Consider the following 21,506-nt stretch of genomic DNA (forward strand, 5'->3'; position numbering starts at 1 on the left):
GTTATGATGACAGATGCCCTGTGGATAGTTACAATAATAATGTGCAGCTTCAGCTTGTAACATGTGCATCATGTAGCGCAGCATTGCCTTATATTAACGTATAATGCTATGTTAAGAGCCAAAGCTAACAGCAGCCCATGTAGCCATGTAGCAGCAGCAGGCTAACCATAGACTGTTGCTAACGCAGCTACGTCACGTCCGGTCCCAATAAATAAACGATTCCGATGGAATCGTAATTTTTGAAACGATTCCAAGTAGGAATCGGTTCTCGATGCCCAACCCTACACAGCACGGCACCTCAGACCCATAAAAATGTGCAAAGTAGCACTACTTTGGACTGTCTTTGACTTTGAATAAACAAACAACAATTCCTGAATTTAAGGACGTTTCAGAATCCCACACATGAAAAGCACAATCAGCTAGACAGAGCGTGATGCCACTTATAGGCAGGCTACTAGACACTGTTTTTGAGTCACATTGTTGTCTGTGTTTGGGGCCGTTTGATGGGAAGGTAACCTGCACGCCACAGTTTTTCTGACATTCATCTTTGCTGCAGCCGGGGATCAAACCGTGGACCTTCTGCTGCTGTAACTAAGCTAACTCCAGCTCCGTATATTAGAGAGAGTTTGGCCAACTAGGGAATCGAATGTTCTGAGCTATCCCGTTATGCGATTGGTTCCGAGGTGATCACGTGTTTCGTGGACTCCATGTTGGATACCAACATTCATCTGATTCCCATAGTGCAGGGAATAGTGGAAAAATGTAATAAGCTATTTAAAAAATGACATAAATCACTGAAAAAATGCCCAACTGTTGCACGTTTGGCTGCAATGAAAGACAGGGAAGTGGCAGAAGATTTCACAAGTCCCCCCATGAACCAAAAAGGAAAAAAGTATGGGAGCTGAAGGTGAAAAGAGCAAACTGGAGGCTAAGTGACTACTCATTATTGTGTGAGGTAAATGTCTAATTTTCTCTTCGACTTATAACAAATTACATAGGACAAATATAGTAATACCATCGTTAATGTGTACCATGCTGTCAAAAAAGTTTGAACACTGCTTTAGAAATGAAAGAAGTTTGAAGTTAGCCTTATGCTAGCGTTAGCTTTTTCACTAGCACTCCATGTACCTAAATGCTTGTGATCTTGCCATAGTCATATGGCTTTTGGTCTCGACCGAGTCCAGGTGTCTTTATTATGTTTATAATAATATTGGAGGGAAAGTGAAACACTGCTTGGACGGGGATATTGTTCAGCTTTTCACAAGTTTAGACAGCTAACTAACACTACGCCGACGTTTGCGCAACATTAGCCTAGCCTGCTAGGTAAATATTATGACTGCCTTTGGAGTTTCCTATATCTGCGTCCACGTTGTCAACATAAGACCTGTGGAGTTAGTGCTCCTTTTGTACCATAATTTTATTGAATGAAATATTAAGCTTCGCTCCTGCGAGATGGGTGGGTTTTTGTTACGTTACACACAAAGCTAACTGGCTATATTTAGCCTGTACGTATGCTAGCGGACATTAGAAAGGTAAACACTTCTCAGTGACTTATTAGGCGACGTCGTCACTCACTACAATGGGCTTTTTTTTTTTTTTATAGGCCCATTTACGATATAGAAGATAACTATACACTGGAATATTTCCGTAAGGGCCTTTTACATATTGACAAAACATTGATAACATGTATATGCCTGTTTATGGTGAAAATAAGCGATTTATTTCAAGATAACATATTCGTCCCATAGGGTTACACTGTAGTCATCTGACAATGGTATCCAATATGGCGCCCATGATTTGAGTGGGCCAAACTCTCTCTAATATACAGCGCTGGCTAACTCTGGACAACAGCGTCCTCATGTGGCCAAATGACGCAGCTGTATTATTAACCAGAGCACATGGAGAAGTGCACCAGTTCAGTGACAACATCAGGGGTTTCTACTTCAGAAAGAAAGCTGCAAACATTCAACTCTTAGATTCATCTCAACTGTTTGAAAATCCATTAATCCGTTTGAATCAAAAACAGTGAAACTTGTATGATGTCAGCTTGTTAAATGTGAATATTTTCTAGTTTCATGGGACAGTAAACTGAATATCTTTGAGTTAGGGACAAAACAAGACATCTGAGGAGTCATCTTGGGCTTTGGGAAACTCTGATCCATTTTAAAATAATGGTTAGTTGCAGCCCGAGTGACTTTCAGGAGTAAATGACAACAGTTTAAAGTAGCCAACAGATGAAGAGCTCTGTCCCAAATAATAGCCACACAAGCTGCCAGAAGTTCTTGATGTTATTGGATCAGTAAAACTCAAGGACTCGCTCGTAAAAAAGAAAAGGAAAAACCAGTGCAGGGTTTCCTCCACCTCCAGCTCTTTTCACTCCCCTTCAGTTAACTACAAACAACACAAGTCCAGAAATATGTTGGCATTAAGTAATTACATATTTACTTTAGGTATTCATTCATATTACAGTGTCAACCTCCAATACTGTTTGGAGCAGACAAACTGCAGTATATACATTTGATCTGTATGTTTAGGAGGAAGAGGAAGATACAGCTCAACAGTTTCAAGCTAAACCAAATTTATTTATTTTACAAAAAACTAAAATCCTCCGCCGCCGCCCAGCACCAGGATATTCTGATACACAGAGAGAGAAAAGATGGGTTAAACATGTGGTTCATATAAATATACTCAAAGACAGTTTAGAAGTGTGTCCCGTGGGTTTAACCCTAACTAGCTGCAGGTCCTGAGTGTATTAATTCCAACGGTGAAACAGCTTATAGCCATTATGTTGCCCAGTGCTGGAATCAGCTTCTAAGACATGCGCCAACTGTAACTATTTTAAAACTAACATAAGGCTGTTCTCTTTTCCAGAGTTTTTAATTAGTCTTTTTTACAGTCATTTTAATTATTTTAGGTTTCACACTTTGTTATAAGTAACTTTTATGAAATGTGTCTGTCCTTGCATTGTATTTTTTTGCCTGTAAAGCACATTGAATAACCCCTGTGTATGAGAAGGTGCTCTATAAATAAACTTATCAACAGGAGAAGTGAATGAGAACACAGCTTATGAGAGATTCTTTCACTCCATATTCACCAAAATAAATATTGGAGCCATTCTTTACAAGCCACATATCTCCAGAACATTTTGACACTAAAATGGCATTTTCAGACGGACACATCAGGAGAAAATATACTTTTTTCCAGACCTGTTTCTGTCTCAGGAACAAACTCTCTCCAGATCTGGCAACACAGTGAAGCTAACGTTCACAACGCCCTGACAAAATTAATGTTCCTGATAAATATGACTTTTAGCTGAGTAAGTATATAATATTAGACATTACATTAAATTACATGTCATTTAGCGGACGCTTTTTTTATCCAAGGAGACTTACAGTTGCTACATTGGTCAGACGCCACACAGGCAGTGAGGAGTGTTTCATACTGTTGGTGCAGCATGTGATGTGCTAACTCTAGCTCACAGAAAATCATTGATAGAGCTACAGTTGTTGTACGAACGTGTGAACATGATCACTGACCAGCTGAGTTGTCCTCCAGCATCTCCTTCATCCTGAAATAGAAAATTCAAACATTTACAGCCCAAACTGTTTGGAGCTCCAGCTGTGGAGCCTGTCTGGGTCTGACCCAGGATCAGGTCAGATAAAGTGGTATCAGTGGTATCTATCCATGGATAGTGCTGTTGGAGTCACAAATCCTGCTAAACGAGCAAATCATATTTAATTTCAACATTTTACTGCATTATTAACACCGTTTTGAGATCAGAAATAGACGTCTGTATCTACTGATATTCTTTTTAATATTTTAACGTGGCATTACCTGTGCAGGTGATCTAGTAGTCTGGCAGCTGGAGGGGTTCTGGGTCATGACGCAGATGCCGTCCGGTTGCTGGGTGGCCCTGATGTCACGGGTGGTGACGCGGTTTGTGCCAAATCCACCGCTGTCGTAGGAGCTGCATAAACAAAATATAGACTTGGAAGAAAAGGTTACAGAGGAGTGGTCAGAGGCTTGCTCACTGGTTAAAATCCAATCTATTAACACACATTCCAAACTCTTACAATATAAATGGCTGACTAGACAGTACATCACTCCAGCCAAGCTGCACCACTTTAACCCCAATATTCTTGATACATGCATCAAATGTAACCACCAGAAGGGGTCACTGCTTCATTGCATGTGGGGCTGTCTACAGGTTGCCCACTTCTGGAGAGAGGTACTAAACCTTGTTGGTCGTATCATTGGCAAAGTAGTGCCTCTTGATCCTAAGTTATGTATTTATGTGCTGTGCTGCGTTTGCACTTTGTAGTAGGGCTGAAACGATTACTCAAATAATTTGATTACAAAAAAGCTTTGAGGCAAATTCTAGGCCTCGAAGCTTCATTTAATTCCAATCAGTCACGGCCTGCTCAGCTCAGGGTCATTGTTTCACACGGACTATTAACGACGCACGTAACATTCATTGCCGCGATGGCGGAGAGCCAAGATACCGCCAGGAAAAAGCAAAAAAAAGTCAAAAGTTACTGCAAAGCAGAACTTGCATACCACAACAGAACATCAACGATGATCTAACCCCTGAGCCGAAAACATCCTGTTGTTAATGTCAGCTCACCAAGCCCATCCGACACAAGGTAACGTATTGATGTTAGCTTAACATACTAGCGCTAGTTAGAACGTGCAGTATTTTTAGTGGTTGTAGCCTAATGTCGTGAGTTGATATGACTAGATATGATGTTAAGTTGTGGAAACGTTAAAGTGATGGTTCAGAGTAATTTCACCCTAGGGTCCTTTGCACCATGACCTCGAGCCAAACAACCCCCCAGAAGCTTTTTTCACCTGGGTCGAACATTGGGAGAGTTAGCGTTATCAGCTGAATAGCTTAGCGCAGGGGCTAACGGATCCAGGTTTGTATCTCGTAAGTTACCCCACTAATAATGCCCAAAATGATACCAAACTTCTACACTAGTACAAATAGGTTATGCACTCATAAAACGATGGATTGGAAAGTTTGTAAGTACACCAGAAGTTTATGTAAATAACACTTGGCTGTTGGCTTTTGCTCTCTGCTGTTGCTACCGCAAGACAAGTGCTTAGGGACGTCTACAAATAACAAGTGCTGTAGTATAACTAGCAGGAGACAAGTTATAATTTAGGTAAGTTTGGAAACATTACCTTATTTAATCATTAAATTAATAAATATTTTTGTTGTATCTCTTTTTGTAGACGTCCCTGAGCACTTGTCTTACTGCGGTAGCAGTAGCAGCAGCAACAGAGAGCAGAAGCCCACAGGCAAGTGTTATTTACATAAACTTCTAGTGTACTAACTTTCCAATCCATCGTTTTATGAGTGCATAATAATAATTTGCATTAGTGTAGAAGTTTGGTATCATTTCGGGCATTATAAGTGGGGTAACTAAACCTGGATAACCATGATCCATTGCCCCGCGCTAAGCTATTCAGCTGATATAACGCTTAACTCCCAATGTTCGACAGGAAAACTTCTGGGGGTTGTTTGATTTCGGAGGCTGAAGCCCGGTGAAATTACTCAGAACCATCACTTTAAGTAGTAAACTAATTTATGTTAAATTGGAAGTTCATTCATCCATCCATCTTGTCCCCTTTCCCGAGCCACATTAACCAACTCTGACTGGGGGATCTCGAGGCGTTCCCAGGCCAGGATGGAGATATAATCCCTCCACCTAGTCCTGGGTCTTCCCCGAGGCCTCCTCGCAGCTGGTAAGGATGCCCCCTGGGCGCCTCCCTAGGGAGGTGTTCCAGGCAAGTCCTTACCAGATGCCCAAACCACCTCAACTGGCTCCTTTCGACGCAAAGGAGCAGCGGCTCTACTCCGAGCTCCTCACGGATGACTGAGGTTCTCACCCTATCTCTAAGGGAGACGCCAGCCACCCTCCTGAGGAAACCCATTTTGGCCGCTTGTACCCTGGATCTCGTTCTTTCGGTCATGACCCCGCCTTCATGACCATAGGTGAGGGTAGGAACGAAAATTGACCGGTAGATCGAGATCTCTGCCTTCTGGCTCAGCTCTCTTTTTGTCACAACAGTGCGATAAATTGAATGTAATACCGCACCTGCTGCGCCGATTCTCCGACCAATCTCCTGCTCCATTGTCCCCTCACTCACGAACAAGACCCCAAGGTACTTGAACTCCTTCACTTGGTGTAAGGACTCATTCCCTAGCTGGAGTAGGCACTCCATCGGTTTCCTGCTGAGAACCACGGCCTCAGATTTAGACGTGCTGATCCTCATCCCAGCCGCTTCACACTCGGCTGCGAACCGATTGCTGAAGGTTGCTAGCCGATGATGCCATCAGGACCACATCATCTGCAAAAAGCAGCAATGAGATCCCCAGCCCACCGAACTGCAACCCCTCCCCACATGACTACGCCTCGATATCCTGTCCATAAATATTAAAAACAGGATTGGTGACAAAGCGCAGCCCTGGCGGAGGCCAACCCTCACCTGAAACGAGTCCGACTTACTGCTGAGAACCCGGACACAGTTTTTGCTTTGGTCATACAGAGATTGGATGGCCCTGAGAAGGGACCCCCTCACCCCATACTCCCGCAGCACCTCCCACAGTATCTCCCGGGGGACCCGGTCATACGCCTTTTCCACATGTAGACCGGTTGGGCATACTCCCAGGCTCCCTCCAGGATCCTTGCAAGAGTCTCATTTAAAAACGTGGCTGAAAATGTGCGTACGCCACTTCCCACGCAAAGGTTGTGATTTATAAAAAACAAACTTGATGGGAGAATGTGCGGTCCTCCACGCAAAAGCATTAATACCTTACCATTAGATAACTGCAGAGCACAGTGTAAATAACTAAATATCTGTCTTTAAAACTGTGCATATATCATCAAATGTCAAAGTCTGGAAATACAGCCGTTAAGCTCTTGCGCAATTGTTACTCTTAATGTCCTCGTTATCGGTCCAAACTTTAATACTGTTTATAACAAAACCTGCATGAAGAAAAGTGTGTTTGCCTATTAGATTTCGTCTTCAAATTGTATCTTGGGGTGGGGGATACCACTAGTTGATGCTGTGATTTTAGCAAGCTGTTAACAATCACAAATTGTTGTAAACATATAAATACCGCGGTGAACCCTTGCATAATGCTGCATGATGGCACTGCTTGCCCTGCAGGAGGACTAACCCCCAATGGAAGAATCAGGAGAGAGAGAGACTTCAGGGACCATGACAATGACTTGCTAATATGCCAATTTAAATTCCCTAATATAGCTGTAATAGTAATAGTAATATAGCTGCGCTCTTGGATCTATGTACTGAATTGGAAAGGAACCGTGCCATATCCCGGTCCAAATACAGGTCCTAGCCACTCTGGGTGAAACCGGCTATTTCCAGAGGGAAATGTTTTTTAAAAATAAATATTATATATAATCTTCAACTTCATCACTAAAGGGATGTGTTTAATAGACCCCATAAAATTATCCAACAACTGATTTTAATACTGTACTGTATGGTAGCTACAGGACATGCTTTGAACTCATAAGATTTAACAATACAGTGTTAGGTACAGATCAGATGGCAAGAGACTTGAGACTTGACTTGGACTTGTGGCAAAAGACTTGAGACTTGACTTGAACTTGCCCCTCAAAGACTTGACTTGAACTTGCCCCTCAAAGACTTGAGACTTGACTTGGACTTGAGCTCAAAGACTTGAGACTCAACTTGGACTTCCAAAAAATGACTTGTGAACATCTCTGCCGTAAACGGAGACGGCGGCTGAACGAGCAGGAGAAACTATGATGATTCACAGAAACTTGATCTGACTAAGGGTGTTGTGCCGTAAATCCCCCTTCTTGTTTAGCGGTCTTTACAGTTAAAGTTTAAAGTAGAAATATTCAAAAAGCTAGTGTACTTTTTCTACTCAAATAAATAAAATCACGTCATGCTTTTTTACCTTCTCTGAGAGACATCTGTAGTTGTCCATGCGGACTCTGTGCTGCTATCAGATGGAACACACAATATATATTATTTTCCTTTCTTTTAGGAGACAAGCAGCAAAGTTGAGCAATATTTTCAATTGATAACCAAAATGAACGAAAGGCACAGGAGGGAGAGGCTAGAGCTCCTGAAGCGTCACAAGGAGGAGAAGGAGATGCTTCTCCAACAAGGAAGAGTTTATTTACTTTTTGATTTTAGTTTGAGTTGTTGTTTTTACCAGGCTGGAGGTTGGAAGGTAACTTTATTTCTATAGCACATTTATTTTGGTCTTGCCAATATACCAAGAAACTTTGGAGCAGATTGTCACATTTTATTGCTGTTCATATTTACCCTCAATTCACTTTACTTTGGGAAAATGTATTGTTTGGATTCACTCAATATGATAAAAAGTTTTATTCAGAGTATTATGTGATACATTTAATAATTATTTTAACCAAATTTATTTACATAAGTCAACGTTTTTGAAAAAGAAGCCAAGCTTTTTGGCACTGGCTGCCAATATTAAACAATAAATGTTTTCCATATCTAACTGTAAACAAAAAAGCTGTTATATCATCTGACCTATTTATATGAAGGTTTTTGCTTGTTTTGATTTTTTTCCTTTAGTAACCTTCTGGCTCATTTATGAACGTAGACTCTTAAGATGTACAGAAGATGTTGTTTATTGCTGTTGTTATGGAAGTTTCCTTTGCAGCAGGAGGGGGGATTTCAGAGTTTAGTAAATTGAAACAAATAAGAAAGACTGAGACTAAACACCAAGTTGGGTTTTTGTATTTTATTATGTAATAACCTGATTCACATCAGTTATTTTGTATTTTTCTCTGTTCTTAAATATGTGGGTTATTGATATGCATAACCTTTCTTTGGTTTATGTTAATGTGCATTAGGCTACATTTATTGAAATCAATAAGTTTTATTCTGTTCATAAAGTTATTTGCAGGTAATATTTTACTTGATGTGTTAATGCTTGTTTAGTAAAAGAAAAAATAACTTAATTATTTACTTTAGAGATGACCTGAGTTTGATTTCCTGTTGACCTCTGGGGATCACGCGAAGAAGAAAAAAAGGAAGGAAGAGAGGAAAAGGAGAAACACGAGGGTGTAGAGTAGAGCAGAGTTGAGTACATAGTGAGAGACAAAACGTATAGCCTAGCGTTTTAATGTGCATTTTAAATACATAAGACTGCGAACTGTTTCCTTTATCGCTCTACGAGTGTGAGTCGGCACTGTTTACTGCTGGCCAAGTGTGGTTTCATCGGACTGAAGCAGCTAGCCAGCTTAGCTAACACGCCACCATCGCCGGAGAGACCGCGGCCGCCTTCTGCGCGGGACGGACGCGGAGACTGTGGTCGGGAAAGGTTTCGAGTTCGGCGCGGAGGTGTTACTACGGAGGTTCTGCTGCTCACCGCTTTGTGCGGACTGAAACGGTCTGGAGAGGAGGCCGTAGGAACTGTTCTCGCTCTACAGAGGTAGGCCTACGGGTGGCCTCACTCTTCTTTTCATCCTGAGCTCCAACTTTAACAGCAACGAAATTTAATGCAAGCTTGCTAAAAGAACGAACTAAAACAAAAAGTGCACTCAGGTACAAAAATACTAAAAACTAAACGGCCCGGGTCTATCTGTTTCTATTTTATTTTCATATTGTGATTTCCCTGTATTAACGTGAATTGAATCCTGCATTCCGTGAATACAAAGTTGAACCGAGATATGGTATCTGTGTTGTTTCTCATTATACTGTAAAACTAGATGGGTTAATTAATATATATTGAGCCTTAAGTTAGTATTGTTTTGTTATTAAATTAGGATTGTTCCCCTAGCCTCTCATTAGTTACCAAAGTCATAACGAGAGTCCTATCTACCCTAGACAGATTTATTATACACCGAGATGTCTCTTTCACCATGTTATCAAGTAATCCAAGGGTGTAACACTGTGATTGCTGCATAAAGTGTTTTTTCATATTACGAGCCTATGGTGAAAGGGTTACAATTAAAAAAGATATATTTGCAAATATAGGAGCAACATGATTTCACAAAAGGCTGCAGCCCAGTGTGGAGTCAGTTTCTCAAATGAGTGAACAAGAACACCAGGTTATTATATGCATCTTCAGAGTGACAGCACATACGCACTTGGATTATTATGACGCTACAATTTTGACAGGCAATCTGATACACGTGAAGACAATCAGAGGAATACAAGAGACATCTTGGAGCCATCTCACCTCCTCCTCCCTGTACGACTGTCATCCCCCCAGTTACAGCTAAACTGGCATGAGAAAACTAGAGATAGTTTTAGGGCGACCTTGTACCTTTATCGGTTCAGGCTAACAGTGCTCACATAATGTTCCAGACTGGATGTCTCACAAAGTTAGAATATAAATCTGCATGTGGGAATGAGATAAACTCTTTCAGCATTTGTGAGAGCAGTAAAGTACGAATTAAACATAAAAATATAAGGAATTGTGCTTAAATGTAATTTTCCCATTACACTGTATATCCACATCTTTCAATAAACCTTGAATAAAAAACAAATAAAAAATAAAAAGCAGCCGAAGGAACAGCTTCCTCCAGCAGCGCTGTAAGCAGCTATTCCTCCAGCTCTCCAAGCAGTCCGTCTCCCTGTAGGGCAGGGGAGGACTGTCCCTCCCGTAAAGGGAGACGGCGGCTGAAAAAGCAGGACCAATTAAAGGAGGAGAGAAAGTGGCAGCTGTGGCTGCTAAAAGAACAGCGGGTGCAGCTAAGGAAGAGCCCAAAATTGTGTCGCCAGGAGCTGAGGGACGAGCAGTGGCAGAAAATTAAAGAGTTAAAGACCCAGCGACGTCACAAGAAACAGGAGCGACGATTGAAGAGGCATAAGCAAAGGCTAGAATTTCCTCCTCCTGACGAAATAAATAAAGAGGAAATAAAAAAAAAAACAAGATATCAAGAAATCAAGAAATACTTTAGATTGGTAAAAACAACAAAGGACGGGCACAGGAGGGAGAGGCTGGAAGTCCTGAAGGGTCACAAGGAGGAGAAGGAGATGCTTCTCCAACAAGGTAGATTTTATTTACTTTTTGATTTTAGTTTAGTTTGAGTTGTTGTTACCGAGTAAAAGTTAAGAGTGCAGTTAATTAGTAATTATTTGATATAATAGGTTGTATGGACTGGTTTGGGAGGGGTTAAATGTTAATGTCTAAATAATCTATTCATCTCCATGAATCTGAATCAGTAAAATGTGAACGGTACCCAACCCTAGCTGGTTTAAAAATCAGCCGGTACAAAGTTATCTTGTTTTCTGTTTTTACATAAAGAGCGGTTAGAAAAAGAGCCCAACTCCTCATCCCTGCTAGCCTTCAGACGACAAAGCAGAACAGGATCAAACAATAAATGAAGCAGTTTATCTGTGCCTGCGGTTTTTTCTTCCCTTCTCCATCAGATTTGACCATTTTGAAACAACTTTTTAGCTTTCCTTTTGAACAGGAAACTACCGTTGCATGTACAGTTCAACAAGATTGTCATGTTTGAGTGTTTTTTTGATATGTTCTGTTTCCTGCCTTATTTTGAAGTCTGTCTTTTCTCCCTAGTCTTGTCTGGTTTTACTTCCTGTCTTGTGTTTTCCCGCTCTTGTGATTGCCTGATGTTGTTCACCTGTTTCCCAGCCCTTGTGTCACCTGCCTCTCGTTACCCCTCTGTATTTAGTCTTTGTGTTTCCCTTGTCGGATTCTTACGTTCTGTTGCTCGTGGTGTTGCATGCGTTTTGTGTGTATTTGAGTTCCCTGGCATTATACCTGTTAGAAAAAATTGTTATTGTTATTATTAAACTGTTTGCATAGAATAATATTATACGGAGTACTCTAAACAAGATAACATGGAGCCATTGCGTGTCCTTGTCTGAGCATGATGTGATGCTTAGGAAAGAACAGGCACTCCTCTACTAGATGAGGGAGACATCATCGACTCCGACAAGATAACAGCTGACCTCAAACTCTGTATTATGATTGTATTTCACACATAAATAAGTTACTTTTTGAGTCTGACGTTAGTCATTGTCTGTACTATTCTGTAGTGCTGAGACTGGCTCCTTTTTGAGTTCACAAGTAAAAATGAACTTGATAGAACTTCAGTGGTTTCTGTCTATTCTTGATAATGTAAATATTCTAACGGATGTGAAGTGACAAAGCTGTCAACGATACTGTAACAAAAGCATTGGTATCTGATGTTTTTGGCCAACATTGTACTTACTCTATTCATCTCCATGAATTGAAGTGAAATTTGTATGCAGTGCAAAGGTTTGAAACCTGCAGATAATTTGAGCTGTTTTCTCTTAAAGATACAGAAGGCCATGGCTTGAGTGGACCTAAAGATCCAGGGGAAGGCTGTTCCTCACAGGTAACACCATGTTTCTACTGCTGCTGTTGATCGACGAAAAATTTAATTTACAAAATTATTTAAAAAAAATATCAGCTGATACATCAGTCTCCCTATAAACTGTGGTAACGATGCAGTACAAATGTTCAAATGAAAAGAACATTGCTGTCTCACTTAGCATTATTTCTGACTTCCTGTCAGTTGTGACTCCATGGATAGATACCACTGAAGGAAATAAGTCATAATATACTGTATGTTGAAAACTTGACTTCCCTCTGAGCTTAATTGAAAGTCAGATCAGTGGACGCAGGCGGCTTTGCTATCAACCTGTTGTTTAAAAGCTCTGAGCAATAAGATACAACACTTCTTCTTTGTAGCGTCAAGTTCTACATTACGACTTCGAAGTTAATCAACACAAAGTCCCAAGAAAATGGAAAGAGTTTTTCTCCATAAATGGCAAAACGGCAGCAGATAAGATTTTTAACGGTTTTGCCCTGAAATATGGTTTCCCTGCTAAAATACACCATGATCAAGGCAGAGAGTTTGACATCCGTTTATTCGGACAACTACACGGGCATCGCAAACTCTAAAACAACTCCCTACCACCCACAAGGTGGAAAGCTGAAAGATTTAATCGTACATTGTTATCTAGGCTGCAGACCTTGGATGAGGAGAAACAGGGAAATTGGAGGGACTATGTGAACAAAGTTGTACACGCCTACAATTGTATACGACTAGTGAAGCAACGGGTTACTCTCCTTTCTATTTGCTTTTTGGTAGGATAGGCACGTTTTTTTTTTTTTTATCTTTTATTTTGAACATGTAAATACAATACAACATCCAAAGAAAATAGTAATGTAAAAAAAGAAACGGTTAAAAAAAATAAAACTCCATAATTTCCAGTACTTAAAGACCTCTATTTACACATTCAAAAAGGAGTAGGAAGAAGTAAAACTTATGTACTTATTAAATGTGTTAGCTACAAAACAATAAGTCAACAGAGATAAAAACATTTGTAATCAATGAAAATTCATATATTTACCTTGTAGTCTTGCTGTGAAGGAATTAAACTGAACTTTTATACACTACTAGCACCATCATGGTCTGAGTGGTGTAACACAAACATTCAAATGAAAAATAACATTCTCAGTAACCTAACCCCTTTTTACACACAGACAGACACAAGCAGGTAGACTTGCACACAGACAGACACACAAACAGACACACCCACACAGGGCCGGTTCTAGCCCTTTGGTTGCCCTAGGCGAGATTGAATTTTGCGCCCCCCTCCCCCCCAGTCTTGCATTACCAGATCTCCACAGTGCTGTGTCAGCGATAGAGTAGCAATGTATGTTCATTTTAGTTTCTAGCTTCCATGTTAGATGGCACCAACATTTGGTCTAATCATAACTGGTCTGGCAACCCAAAGGCCAGTTTTTTGTTTCCAGATTTGTGTGCATGGTGACTTATGATGGGGGGGTCTGGGGGTCCACCCCCTGAAAATTTTGAGCATTAAATACTTCATTTCCTGCATTCTGGTGAATATTTATGCACTTTATTTATTTATTTATTTTTTAGTTATTTTTTTACCTTTTTTCTGAATCAATTTATGCTGGACATATCTTTATCTAAAGGGAAACATAGATTACAATCCAAATATAAAAACATAATGGAATATTTTGCATCAAGGCTCTCAGGCATTCTGTATTGCTTTCATCTATTTATTCTCCTTTGGATCGATGTTTCTAATTATATCTGAGTCAGCACACATGTAGCCTAGGCATCATTTACTATTCCCACTTTTGCTTCTTTTGTTGAGGAAGTAACCACCTTAAACATGCATATTAAAATGATTCACCTGAATGATCTATTTTAATGAATTAATAAACCCCTGGACTGTAATATTTCAGATGTGTTTGAGCAAGATTTCTGCTCATGTTCAAAACTTTGTGCACATTCAAAATACAGTATATCTCATCTGTGTTCTCTGAGGTTTGGAGGTGTTGTGATATTGTGAGAAAAATAAAGTGATAATGCAATAGGCTACTACAAGAATAAAGTCACTATATTTCAGAAAATAATTCACCTGCACCATAGTCTGCTGTGCATTACGTGATTGCTCTGTTGATATGGTAGATCTCAGCAGACCCGTCGCCAGACCTCAGTCTTAAGGGGGGCATATGAAATACATGGGAGGGCACAATTATTATTAGCGTACAGTACGTATATTTATAATAATCATATACTCTTGTTATACTATTCACACGTAATCATCACGTTAAACATAACCAACAGCAATATGACCAGGTAGCCTATATAGCCTACAACACATTACATAGAAGCAATGTTATGAATATCCATAAAACACTTGACTATACAACATATTAGATGTAACACCAGAAGCATCTCTCAAACATTGCATTTTAAAGCAGTCAACAGAAGAATATGCATTGCTATGAGACAGACAGACAGACAGACAGACAGACAGACACACAGACACACACACACACACACACACACACACACACAGACAGAGAGAGACTTTGAACCTACCGGTACTTTGAGTGGAGGCAGCCTGTCCTCTCTCCAGTCCCTCCTGTCATTTGAAGCTGCATGCTTATTTAAGCCCTTGTCTGTAAATCTTAAACCCTTTAATGAAGAAGGTCGCGTCCGATGATACAGATGTGAATTTCCTGCAGGCATAACAAAATGCGGAGTCCTTTTCCACCGAGTAGCCTACGCAAGCCAGTCCCTGTTCAAATACCAGCTAGAGGAAAATTATCGTTTTTTTTTTAAACCAAACATTTTGACTGGATATTTCCTCAACACAACCTGTTTGGGTTTGTCCGTCACACCCCCTGATTCAACAGTTAGTTGTGGCCCAAATGCTGCCCCAGTCACAGTTGCACTTGACCTGCAGGTCCTGCCAGGCCCAGGGTCGGGCTCCACGGAGCTACTAGCATCAGGCTCAGACTGTCGTCCAGGGGCTCCTTCTCCAACGACAACATCAGGAGGCGTCGGTGTCGTATCCAATTTGGCAGAGGAGAATGTTGGTGGGCTTTTCAACCACTTACGCATATCCATGACGAACTGAAGCGAGTAAGCCGGCTAAAACTCATCCAGCTTTCAGAAATGTGCGGTAACTGTTGAGCGGCTACACTGACGTAGGCTACGTCACGTCGTAGCCTACCTTTCTTTTTAGTAAGGCCGTGATAGGCTGTTGCAGTGTAGATTCCCATCAATCAAACAAAAATCACACCATTGTTTATTTATATTTTTTATGTTTTAATGATAAAGAATGCAACATTAATGCAACACAAAATTAGCAACTATGATAATATAAAATTAAAGTTTTTAAGAGGTCTGTGCCTCAAGTGGGGGGGCACAAGCATTTTTGGGGGCGGGCCCAGCCCCCTATGGCCCGCCTATAGCGACGGGTGTGGATCTCAGACCTCCTGACAGACACAGAGCCCCGTTTGGGACGCTGGTCTCTGAATGAGACAGTTTAGGGAAGTGGCTGTAGGCTACGCTGCTCTACATCGGAGGTGGAAACGCAAAACAACGCAGAAATAGGGACACATCTGCCGCAGTATGCCCACAGCAGAGCGCGTCTATTATAAACCTGAAGTTGCACAGACCAGGGAAGGCGCGCTGCAGCAGCTCCGTGTCTGTGCCGCTGCTCGTCTGTATTTTTACAGCGAGAGTGGACACTAAGCGACGCACAGGTCTGCTTCAGAGCTCCGTGTGTTTGAGTCTGACCCATAGACTGGAAACGTCGCGTAATGAAAGGTTGACAAGTAAACATGTGACTGAGGGGGCGCCCTAGGATGATCATGTTTAATAAACACGTTTTATTTCGCTTGTCATTCATAATTATATTATTAATGGGAAGTAGACCTAAGGGCGACACGGCGCCCCCAACACTTTTGACACCCTAGGCAATCGCCGGCCCTGCACCCACGTGTGTGCAAAACGGCTGAGCAGAGATACGGAGGAGTGGAGAGAATCGCAAATTGAGAAGAGGAAATAAAACTCTGAGAAACATCGAGAGACACTAGAATAGTTAGCTTGGAGAAGATCTAAGTGGAGTAACGAAGCTGAAGAGGTGTCACTACAACACTTTTCTTGTCTAACAGCAGTGGTTTAGAACAAACGTGCTGGTGTGCCTGGCTAAAGTTGGAGCTAACGGCAGAGAGTTGCTAATTCGGAGGACGCCGATTGTGTGTGTGTGTGTGTGTGTGTGTGTGTGTGTGTGTGTGTGTGTGTGTGTGTGTGTGTGTGTGTGTGTGTGTGTGTGTGTGTGTCTATAAATGCAGCGCGTGTGAGAGCAAACCGTCATAGCTGTGTGTTGCCGCTTATTAGACCGATCACCCCCAGGGGCGACACCAAGTGTAACAGGAATTCCCCACCCCCACATCAATGCCTTTTAATGACAACAAAGATCATACATTGAAAACAAAGCACCAGAGATGGGAAGTAACGAAGTACAAATACTTCGGTACTTAAGTAGTCGGATATTTCTACTTTACTATTTTTTTTGTGGGGACTTTTTACTTTTACTCCTTACATTTTAACACGAATATCGGTACTTTCTACTCCTTACATTTTAAAAATTGGCTCGTTACTTTAGTTTTGTACAAGAGGTCGTAATGTCGGAGAATAGCGCGGACACGCGCCTCACACCGCGAGCGGGCGCGTGCGCCACACAGAAAAAAGTGAGAAAAAAGAAAGAGAGACTGCTGTCCGGAGGATAATCAGTTGAGATGGTGTGTAAAGTGTTCCTTGAGAAGTAACTGTATAAAATAACTTTATGTTGTCAGTTCATTTAAGCCTGTTGTTGTATTGGTCTATAGTTCCTGCACAGTTAAAGTAGGTTAGCTAGTGATTTAGTTGTTTGTGTTCTTCACCTGTTAGCTAGGTTTCACGTTGCTTGTAAAGCATCAAAAGAAAGAAGTTGTCTCTGTCCGTGTTTTACAGACACACCTGGGGGGGGGGGGGGCGAAGTTTGAAACTTAAATACGGTCCTAATCTAGTCCTCACTAACAAGTTTCAAATAATTTCGCTGGAGTTACAGTTATTATTTTTCACGTGATCAATACCGAATTCAATCTAATTGGATGGGAATATACTGTAGGCTACGTTGCATGTAACGCACCACTACAAGACGACTCGACAGATTCGGCCGCATTCATTTGCGGTAAATAATTGCAGCTTGATGGCGGTAACGTTAGCACTAGTAGTATGGACGGCGACATTATTGAAAATGAAGAAAACAGAGATCCCAGAGATTAGGCAGACAAGCAGCAAGACATTCCCAATCATCCCTGGCCTTATCTGAGAGAGATGTTTGAGATAGGCTAGGAGGCATCAAGTATGACTCCTGGCCAATGTGCTGTGTAACTCTAAAAGTATGGGGAACTTCTTAATTAATCTATGTTTAGTAATTCATATTGTATCCTTTATTTTCTTTCTATATTTGAGCACACACACATACATGTAGATTCCTTTAAATGTTAAGGGGACGATTAAAAAAAGAGAAACTGGATCTGTGAATTCTCACAGAATCACAATTGAATTCATATCTTGCTACTCAGTCAGAATCTTATTAAGCTGGAGTCCCAGTCTCTGGCACAATAATCATATATGTGATGTTTGGCAGACATCCATTTAAAATGTAGACAATGGCATATAAAGAGCCTGGTTTTTATGTCCACTGAAGTTTCTCATCTTGCACTCTAGTAACGTGTGTGGTCCAGGTAGCTTTGCATAAAAAGTGGTTGTCATTCGCAAGGCTACTTTTACTTTTATACTTTAAGTACATTTCAAAGCCTGTACTTTGTTACTTTTACTTAAGTAAAGAAGTTAAATCAGTACTTCTACTTTTACCAGAGTATTTTTTAACACAAGTATCTGTACTTCTACTTAAGTACGGGAAGTGAGTACTTTTGCCATCTCTGCAAAGCACCCACAAACAAAGTTATCATTACTAGACTACATGCAGTCTAAATTAAAAGAACATTAGATAGGAGACCCCGAGAAAAATTTAACCTGGAACCGATCGTGTCAAAATAATGATTGACGTGACGTCGGAATATTAATTGTAGCGGAACAAACTTTCGCGCCCATAGATCTGTTTCGCGCCGATGGGTAGCAGGCTAGTGTGGGCAATAACACAACATGGATACATTTGTGACACGGACCTCAAAAGTTGTCGAGCCAGCGCCAGCAGAGAGACACAAACCAGACGGGCCTAATCAACCAAAAAGCCAACCGAAAAGAAAATATGATGAAGGGTATCTTGCTCTTGGATTCACGGCAGCGGTGGTGGGGGCAGAGGAGAGACCGATGTGTGTCCTGTGTCTTAAACCGCTAGCAGCAGACAGTATGAGACCCAACAAATTAAGAAGACACCTAGAGACCACACACCCAGTCACATCAATAAGCCACTTGATTTCTTTCAAAGAAAACTGGCAGAATACCGTCATGACTTGAGAGTGGCAGTATCAAGCCTGCACCCCCGCTTTGAGAAATTGTGCATTGCAGCCACTAATGCAGGGATAAATAGACCTGTCTTGCCAAATTGATTTCTCTTCTTTTCTTTTTTTAACAGATTGCAAAGTGGCACTTTTATTTCTTTCCTATTTTTGAACTTGATACAAATTTTGACACAGCTGCACTTTTATTTTCTTTATTTTTGAATTTCATACAAGTTATGACACAGCTGCACTTTTATTTTCTTTATTTTTGAACTTGGTGTTATTGGATGTAGATCGCTAGTTTGTATTTATTTACTTTGTATTTACTATTTATTACTATTTACTATACTGATACTACTAGTTACTATACTGATACTACTTGTTATTTCAATAAATTGGAACATTTTAAGCTTGTTGCGCATTTCATTAGCATTGTGGTGGGGCTTGAAAATTCCCCCTTGTCCAAAGTGGGGAATGACCGAAAAAGTTTGAGAACCACTGCTATAAGGGCAGAGGGAGAGGACAAGTGGCAGCAGATCACACATCAATCATTCATCATACATTAAACAAATTCATCCATGTTATACAAAAAAAATATATAAATAAAAATAGGTAATGACTATGATTGGCACCTAAGCCATACTTTCACCTGGTTTAAAACAGCCTATGCTTCTGATTGTCTTGAGTGTACCAGGTAACCGGTTCCAAAGGGTAGTTCCAGCATAAAGAAAAGACTGTTTGCCCAGATTAGTCTTAGCTCTGGGGGGTACAAAATCTGTTGAGCTACCCCTAGTGGAGTACCTGTGAGCTTCATTTACTCTATTAAAATAATTCCTAAAATATTTGGGAACAAAACAAAAACATTTTTTTTATGTACCATACCCAGCTGCAACTGAAATACTCAATCCTCAACTTTCAACCATCCCACCCCTTTCAAAGTGGGAAGATTCCAGATGAGTTCTTATGGGGAGGCCTCCAAAGGGGCTGCGCCTTGGCCGACCTGCTCGGCCTCCGGAGGGGCGCTGCCCTCGCCATCCTGTTTGGCCAACAGAAGGTTTCGCCTTCACTGACGGCCGCCCAAGAGTCCTCGACGTCCTGCCTGGCTGTCTGAGGGGCTCTAAACTCGGCGTCCTGTTTGGCTGCCAGAAGGGTTTTGCCTTCGCCGCCGGCTGCCAGGATTCTGCCTTTGCCATCGGCCGCCGAAGGGGTTCCCCTTTGTGTGCCCTCTGTTCCCTGTCTCCCCATCGACTCTCTGCGCCCTCCTTGTGCCGTTTTGTTTTTCTTGAACATTTTTTGTTCCTCCTCCGGTCTTCCCTCTCCGCCCTCCCAGGGTTGTTTTTTGTTTTGTTTGGGACGTCTGAGATCAGTCCCTTGAGGAGGGGGTACTGTTGTGGTTTTGGACTTTTCTGTTGGGGTTGTTTATATTTCTGTTGCCTGTTATTATATTCTGTATGTTTTTGTATATCGTTTCTGAGGATCGTGTATATTTCTGTTCCCTGTTGTGTATATTTCTGTTTCCTGTTTTATTGTGTGTCTGTTTTTCTGTCCTGTCTAGTTTTACTTCCTGTGTTTTCCTGCCTTTTTTGATTGTCCTGCCCTAATGTGTTTCACCTGTTCCTTGTTTGCTCATTTCCTCTTGTATTTAGCCTCTGTGTTCCCTTTGTCTTGTGTCAGATTGTTGTGTCCGTTGGTGTGTTTCAGTCTGTGTGTAGCATTTTCCCTGCGGTCTCTGTGCTCCTGCTTTTTTGATATCCTGTTCTTTTGTTTGATATTCATTCTGGACTTTGTTTTTGCCTGCCTCAGTTTGTACTCCTTGGGTTTGTTTTTGCATTTTTGGCATTTTTGGATCCCTTTTTGTATATGCTTGGGTTTTTCTGTTATTAATGTTATGATTAGGACAAAACGGACCCAAATGCAGAGACCAGTGCTGAGAGATCCGCCGGTGAAGCACTGAAGCATGGGGAAGCGTGGGCTGAGGCAGGCTGGCGCAATGAACAGCGAGGGAGGGACTGGATGGAGAAGCCAGCTGACCGGAGGCAGAGTGACGGAGAAGGTGGCGACTAGAATCAGAAAACGGATTACAAAGGGTGCAGACAGGAAAACATACAGGATAATTTGCAGGAGCTTGTGTCATGTGTCACCAAGGAGACAGGAGCAACGATCAAGCGAAGATGGTGAGTCAATCCGGGGTTGAAATACTGAGCTTGATTGTAGTTGATGATCGGCAGGTGTATAATGCGGGAGGCGTGGTAGTGAGGAGGCGAGCAGGTGTGCGCAATCAGCTGGCTGGCACAGGCAGGAGGGGAGGGGGGGAACACAGAGAGACAGAGCCAAAACAAACTGACAGCAAAATATAAGCGGGAAAAAGAAAAACAGAAACTCACAGCCAGCCGGACTCCAACCATCACAATTAAATCGTCAAGCAACTAAACTTCTGCCTGATCTCTGCTTTTGGGTCCTCAAATTCCCCGGCTCTTGACACTTTCAATCATTTTATCCTTGTGAGAAACAACCAGCGCAGAATCATCTGCATATTAAAAAAAAGACTGCATGAACAAGCAGGCTTTAGGTCATTTATATATAGCAGAAAGAAAAGTGGACCCAAAACATTCCCTTGAGGTACCCCACAGTCTATGCCTTTTGGTTGAGACATTTCCCCCCCCCCCAATGTCCACTACTCTCATTC

The 21,506-nt window shown here is 41.5% G+C and overlaps 1 protein-coding gene across 1 annotated transcript; it reads left to right on the top strand.

The window, feature by feature from the left end:
- Positions 1–4,482: 4,482 nt before the first annotated feature.
- On the top strand, positions 4,483–20,321 carry LOC120550783. Its single transcript, XM_039787624.1, has 5 exons — positions 4,483–4,514; positions 9,212–9,466; positions 10,566–11,032; positions 12,307–12,365; positions 19,760–20,321. Exons 1-5 carry the CDS (start codon positions 4,483–4,485, stop codon positions 19,775–19,777), a joined length of 831 nt encoding a protein of 276 aa, XP_039643558.1. The 3' UTR covers positions 19,778–20,321.
- The last annotated feature ends 1,185 nt before the right edge of the window (positions 20,322–21,506 follow it).

Source organism: Perca fluviatilis, chromosome 21 (genome assembly GCF_010015445.1).
Source record: "Perca fluviatilis chromosome 21, GENO_Pfluv_1.0, whole genome shotgun sequence".
Classification (NCBI taxonomy): Eukaryota; Metazoa; Chordata; class Actinopteri; order Perciformes; family Percidae; genus Perca; species Perca fluviatilis.